We start from the raw sequence: 6,887 nt of genomic DNA on the forward strand, positions 1-6,887 counted from the left end.
AAAACTGTATGTCTTGCCTAAAGTCAGACAGTGAATGGTCAACTAAAAGGATCTAGAGCAGAGACAGAATTAATTCACTGTCTTTCATCCAGGAACCATTGATCTTGGACTGCAGGTGACCAGTGTTGTCAGTGGACAAAGCTTTCTGAAAGAATTCTTGATTCCCCCTCAAAACTGAACTAATTTGAAATAAAAGGACATTTTACTCAGGTAGATTCTTTGGTGCCAGAGAAATTTAATGATGACTGAAGCTTTGACCACACTGAGGAAACTCAAGGTTTCTAAATTAGATTCTCTGGTAACTAGTTAGGCCTGAGTGTCTAAAGAACTTTTGATATCACTACTATATTAGTAGAGTTTATTTGCTGTATGAATTCTTTGATGTCTAATAAGAGCTGAACTTACTCGGAAAGGTCTTCCACACTCATCACATTCATAGGGTTTTTCACCTGTGTGGATTCTCTGATGTTGAATAAGACCTGTGCGCCCACTGAAATCTTTCCCACATTCTTTACATTTATAGGGTTTTACTCCAGTGTGTACTCTATGATGTCCAATGAGATGTGAGCGCTGAATGAAGGCTTTTCCACACTCGTCACATTTATAGGGCTTCTCTCCAGTGTGAGTTCTCCTGTGTTTACTAAGGTCTGAGCTATGACTGAAACTTTTCCCACATTCATCACATTTATATCGTCTTCTTTCCCTCTGTTGCCATTCTGATCTGCCCTCATTTTCCATAATATCTTTGGACTTAGGATGCTGAGGAGTATCTTTGTTCAGTCTGTCATTTATCTCCCCAAGGAATTCCTTGTCTTTGGGCATATCTTCCTTCTGGAACAACTCTTCATTCTTAGTCCTAGTTTTATCACCTGTAACAAACAAACAGTACACAAACGGGTCCTATTGTATGTTTGAGAAGCAAACAGCCTATGGAAGAAAGAACATGTAAATGTTATAAATGTGTTATAAAATAATGAGAAGTCAACATAACAACACACATATCAAATATTTGGTACCATCTTATTTTTGGTATCATCATAGCACAGAGTCACAATGGAGGGAAGAAATAAAGAAGGAAGATATAAGCAGAAGAAGTTGTTTGAGAGTAGATTAAGAAGAAAAGGCAAAAATAGAGCTCAAAAGATAAGCTAGCAATACTGTGTAAGGGAAGAAGGATAAATGAGAGGACTATAGATATGCCAAGGTTAATTAGAGAGACTGGAGAACAGAGATGGGGATGGAGGTAAAAGTTTGGGAGAAACATGCAGGGGCCTGAAACATAGGTGGCAAGTAAAATCAAGTAAAAGTGAATGGAGAGGATAATAGGATTTGGGGTCTGAAAGGAATATAGTGAATAGGAACCATCCAAGGAGAGGCGTGTGTTTGAAGGATAATAATTAGCTGGAAGCAGGGTGACAACATGCAGGTCAGGGTAAACAGAGGAATGAAAAGGAATAGGAAATGACAATGGATAGTCAGTGTATATGCTGGATAAAATATTTTTTTCCTGAAACTGATGTTCTTGCGGTTATCGCCTCCTGTCTAAATCCTAGCTTAGTGGTTTCAAACCTTACTGTGCATCAGAATCAGCTGGATGGTTTATTAAAACACAGATTGCTGATTTTCCCTCCCACAGATGACTCCTTATCAGAATCAAACTCAGAGCAGTTGCTATTCTTAGAATATTATTCTCTGATGCTTTTTTCTCTGTTTCTTTGCCTAAAATGTCACCACCTTTCAGTTCCCACATGACCTTCTCAGCTCAAGCAAGCCTACTCTGTGATACTTTTGCAGGTGCACCTTAGGGATAGCTATCCTCTTTGCAGTTCACAGTGTATCTCTAGTACAGTAATTATTATGCTATTGTAAGTGCTCACTCTCCTGCTTCTTGAAGAGAAGTAATGTAAGTGTCTTACCTTTGGATTCCTTACATTTATTTTAGTATAGTGCCTGGCATACAGCTGCTACTTAGTAAATGCTCAATGAAAGATGAATGAATCAAAAGATGGGTTGAGCTAGGCACAGTGACTCACGCTTATAATCCTAGCACTTGGGAAACTAAGGTGGGAGGATCACTTGAGCCCAGGAGTTTGAGACAAGCCTGGGAAACGTAGTGAGACCTCTCTTCTAAAATAAAATAAAATAAAATAAAAATAAAAAAGAACAGATAGGAGGTTCTCAATCTCACTTCTAAAGTCAAACTAACCAGTACTCCACTCCTAGAGTTAAAGCACTTAAATGCTTCTTTATGTTACATATAATTAAATGTCATCCTTTCCAGATAGCAGCTAGGAACATCTTCGCTCAAAATAATCTTTCAGATTAGACAAATCATTGGGTAGGGATCCTACAAAATGGGAGAACTATATTGGTAAAACTTAAGTAGTAAGAATACAAAATAGGCTGGAGTAAAAGGAACTACCCGGAGAGGCATTATTAGACATGAGAGCCTCTAGAGAAAGGGCGGTAAGCACTGAAAAAGGTAGGGTTTGGACAAACTGGAATTTAAAATTCACCTGCTTTTTAATGTAGCCTGGGGGATACACTAGACACCCTCGTTTGTAATTAGGGAGCTGGGATGGGGGACCAAACCCAGTTAATTTGACATGCAGATAAAAACAAGAAACTTTGCTGTACTGACTGATCATTGTCTCTTTTCCCTACTTCTTTCATCATGGGAATGTGTTATGGATTGACTTGTCTTCCTCCACAAATTCACACATTGAAGCCTTAACCCCTTTCAAACATTACTGTATATGGTGATAGGGCCTTTAATGAAGTAATTAAGGTTGAATGAATTCATAAGGGTAGGACCCTAATCCAGTAGTACTAGTGTCCTTACAAGGGGAAGAGACACCAGGAGTGTGTGTGTACAGAGAAAGGCCATGTGAAGACACAGCAAGAAGTCTGCAAGCCCAGGAGAGAAGCCTCACTAGAAACTAACCCTGTAAGCATCTTCTTCTTGGACTTCCAGCCTCCAGAACTGTGAGAAAATAAATTTCTATTGTTAAGCCACCCATAAGTCTATGATATTTTGTATGGCAGGCCTCGCTGACCAATACAGGGTGCCATAAGTTCTCCTGTCTCAAAATGGAAATTTAGGGAGATTTGGAACTAGAATCATTAGATAACAACAGAATTATAAGGATATTAAATAAACTCCATCCTCATCCCTTGGGCCAAATAACAGCTTTTTTTGTCCAGTGAGAAACTAAAATATAACTCTATCATGGAGCAAGGGTAATAACAGGAGAAAATTATCCACAGTGAGGTGGAGGACAAGCAGGGAATCTTTAAAAGGAGAAAGTTCTCCTCTCACCTAAGGAAGCACCTCTTCCCTCATATACTTAGAGCTGTTCCTGCTTACCATTCCTTTGTGGTTTCCCAGCTTCCTGCTCCAGTTGGGTCTTCTTGGGATGGAGCTGGACAGTCAGTGATTCATATGGCCTTCCCAAGGGGGCCAACTTGTCCATGAGTATGTCCTGTCTCTCTGAATTGCCTGGGACCTAGGGAAAATAAGGTGTGTAAGGTGAACTTTATGGAAACTTAAGTAACTTCAGATAATCAAATGAAACATCTGCCAGGGACATAGGAAGGGGGGACAAAGTCTCATTTCATTGTAAATGGCAATAATGGCTAGGAAAAGGAACAGAGGCTAATCTCTACAATTGAGGACACTAGAGAGTAAAATTCAGTGTCTCTTCTTTCATTGATCTGCAGAAGTCCAGGATCAGAGCACTGGGATTTGGAAGGTAGCTTAAAAATCATCTAGCCCAACTTCCAGCAAATGGGAGCATTTCTTCTATAACCATTCTGTCTGATATGGTAGTCACTAGCAAAATGTGGTCACTGAGTACTTAAAATATGGCTAGTACAAATGAGATAAATATCGTGGGTTAAAAATATATTTCACCTGTTTTTGTTTTTTTAATGTGGCTACTAGAAAATTTAAATACATATACAGCTTTCATTACATTTCTGTTGGACAGGTCTATTCTGCAATATCCTTGACATCTACTTGAATCTCCGCTTGAATACCTATATGGAAAGGGAGTTTCTTATGGGGTAGCCTATTTTATTTATGGGTATCTATGAATGGCAGAAAATTATTTCTTTTCCTCTAATACCTGATTGCCTTTTGGTAACTTCCCATTGATCTTAGCCTTCCAAACAGGCATAGAATCAGTCTAGTGACTCTTTTCTCTTTACCCAGCCACACTTTAATTATTTGACATAGGTAGTCAGGTCCTTTCCTATGCCTTGTTCTTTAGAGTATAAATATTTTGAGATGTTTTTTCATATGCCTTTTGCTTTGGCTCCGTCCATATGCCCTTATCACTCACAGCCAGATGACTGCCCCTTCACACCTGCTTTCCAGGTTCATCAAGCTCTCTCTCCAGATCCTCCAGCACAGTCACTGCCTCCTCTCCAGTCTCTGGATGGTGTGCCTGCACCCATGCTTGCAGGTCTTTAGGAAGAATGCTCAGGAACTGTTCTAGCACCAGCAGGTCTAAAATCTGCTCCTTGGTGTGGCATTCTGGCCTCAACCACTGACGGCAGAGCTCCCACAGCTGGGTAAGAGCTTCACGGGGTCCAGGTGCATCCTGATAGCAGAGCTTCCTGAAGTGCTGTCTACAGAGTTCCCTCCTGTGAGGACTGCACTTTGGTGAGCTGGAATCCTGTCCCCAGTAATGGTCTTCTGCCTTAATTATCGGAAGTCCTTTTCGTTCCTCAGGTTCCAGGGCTGTGGTCATTCTGGGCTCTGTCAGGAGAGATTGAGTCAAAGAGAATCTCTTAGAATCCTGCCTCAGAGACACTCCTAAGGCATAAAAAGTTGTTACCATAGAGAAATTACAAAAATTGCTGTGAACATAAACACATCATAATGAAGCCAAGCCACCAGAAGTCAATCAGAGAAAACAGTCTTATAGGAAGCTGAAAACAACAAAACAAAACAACAGTGACGCAGGGACATGGTTTGAATCTGTGCTCTATTGTGTAACTTGGGAAGTTATTTATTTGGACTAGAACTACAGATCCTCATGTACAATTCTCATGTGTGTTACAGGGTTGATACATAGATTACATGAGAACGTATGCAATGTCTCTGGCATGGCAGCAGGCACTAGTAAGCACTAAATAAACACCAAGTATTATTAACTGCTTTGTTAAAAGGCTCTTCATTCTGTTACTATGAGATGCATGGGCCATTTGTGTCCCCAGGATTCACTGGTTATAGGATATGTGTGCCAACCCTGGAAGGGAATCAGATGCCTCTGCAAAGGAACCCGCAACCAGTGTCCCCCTTCCACCCGTCCTCTCCCAGAAGGTCGGGCCAACTCCTCTCCCGTAGATCTGTTGGGGGACGGAGGGAGGGAGAGGAGTATTACACTCTGCCCGCGACAGGGAGGTGTGGGGAGGGTGTTGCTGCTGACCACAGCTGCGCCTTGTCCCCTTTTCTCCACCTGGGAGCCGGGAGACACTCACCTTACGCGCAGGGAGGAACAGGTGCAATAGCTAGCGTCCTTTGGACAGCCCCGAACAAAGACTAGACTCAAAGACACCAATCAGCGCCCGGCCGCTTCAGCCGGGCACTTCCGGGCCGCTCTAGGAAGCTTCGCCTCTGTGGCAGCTTTAGGGCTTGCCTCCTCAGCCCTAGGCAGTGGAGGACCCGGGTTCTACACCTCGTATTGATGGGATTGCGGGGCCTGCAAGCAAGTCTTATTTCTACTTTTTAAAAATGTTTTCCGGTTTAATTATTAAATAAGTAATATGGATAAGTAATGCATTCACATACATTTATTAAAAAAAGTAAATGTCCCCCAGCGTCTAGTTTGACAGTATTTTTCGTGACTTGTATATCCTTCCATAGATACATTACACCGTTATAGATTGTCTGCGCTTTTTCCCCTCTGCATAAAGAGTAGCATTTCTGTAACTTTCTTATTTTTCTTTTTACCAAGTGATCTTGGTAAAGACTGTACATAACTGTTTCCTTGATCTTGGTCTTTTTAAACAACTGCACAGTATTCAACTGTGTATTATGTGCCGTAATATATTAATAAACTACCCCATTGGTGGCCATGAGGTTGTTTCCAATTTTTCTTTTTCAAACATTGCTGCAATAACTTACCGTGAACTCACATTTTTCATGTGTAAGGATATATCCATAGTCTGCATTTCTAGAAAGGGAGTTACTACAGCATAGAAGAGGGAAATTTGTACTTTTGTTAATGCCAAATCACCAATCATAGAATCTACTAGCAATATTCTTATTTACCTATACTTGTCAACACAGTGTTATAAAATATTTTGATCTTTGCTAAACTGATGGTTGAAAAATGCTCTTAGTTTTTTTCTCCCTCTTCCCGTTTCTTCCACAAATATTGATTTACCTACTATGCCAGGCACTATTGTGGAAGCTGGAACTAATTTTGAGCAAAACAATGCCCTTTCTTTCATGGAATTTATAATCGTGTGTGTGTGTGTATGTGTGTGTGTGGTGGCAAGGCAGGCAATAAACCAAAAAAAAATAGTGTATAGATGGTGAATATTAGTGCTAAGGAGAAAATAAAGGAAATAGGGAATTTGGGGTGAGAATGAAGTGATACAGTTTAAATAGGATATTCATGGAGGACCTGACTAGTAAATTGACATTTGAGCAAAGATTGAGGGAGCTGAGGGAATGGGCCATCAGGGATAAAGATGTTTCAGGGAGAGGGATAACAAATGCAAAAGCCTGGAGTGAGGTGTGTTTTAAGTAATTTGGGCAAAGGAAGGATACTTGTTTTTCTGGAGCTGAGTGAGCAAAAGAGCATTGGGTGGAGAGAGAGTGAGAACCTTCGGTGAGTGCAAGGGTATTTTTACTCTAAAATGATAAAATGCTA

General features: G+C 40.8%; 1 protein-coding gene across 2 annotated transcripts; it reads right to left on the reverse strand.

The window, feature by feature from the left end:
- Positions 1–218: 218 nt before the first annotated feature.
- On the reverse strand, positions 219–5,556 carry ZSCAN16 (zinc finger and SCAN domain containing 16). Of its 2 annotated transcripts, none has more exons than XM_065544285.2 (4): positions 5,488–5,556; positions 4,368–4,762; positions 3,368–3,506; positions 219–869 (listed from the first exon to the last, which is right to left on the reverse strand). In XM_065544285.2, exons 2-4 carry the CDS (start codon positions 4,752–4,754, stop codon positions 349–351), a joined length of 1,047 nt encoding a protein of 348 aa, XP_065400357.1. In that variant the 5' UTR covers positions 4,755–4,762; positions 5,488–5,556; the 3' UTR covers positions 219–348. The 2 variants fall into 2 exon arrangements, with proteins under 2 accessions (XP_065400357.1, XP_065400358.1); XM_065544286.2 differs by having other exon boundaries at positions 219–927.
- Between the last annotated feature and the right edge of the window lie 1,331 nt (positions 5,557–6,887).

This window comes from Macaca fascicularis, chromosome 4 (genome assembly GCF_037993035.2).
Source record: "Macaca fascicularis isolate 582-1 chromosome 4, T2T-MFA8v1.1".
Lineage (NCBI taxonomy): Eukaryota > Metazoa > Chordata > Mammalia > Primates > Cercopithecidae > Macaca > Macaca fascicularis.

Coding starts and splice junctions, on each gene's coding strand:
- ZSCAN16 (XM_065544285.2), bottom strand. CDS start 4,754: ATGACCACAGCCCTGGAACCTGAGGAACGAAAAGGACTTCCGATAATT. Junction 3,507..4,367: donor TTGATGAACCTGGAAAGCAG/GTGTGAAGGGGC, acceptor TATTTTCCCTAG/GTCCCAGGCAATTCAGAGAG. Junction 870..3,367: donor TGGGAAACCACAAAGGAATG/GTAAGCAGGAAC, acceptor TGTTTGTTACAG/GTGATAAAACTAGGACTAAG.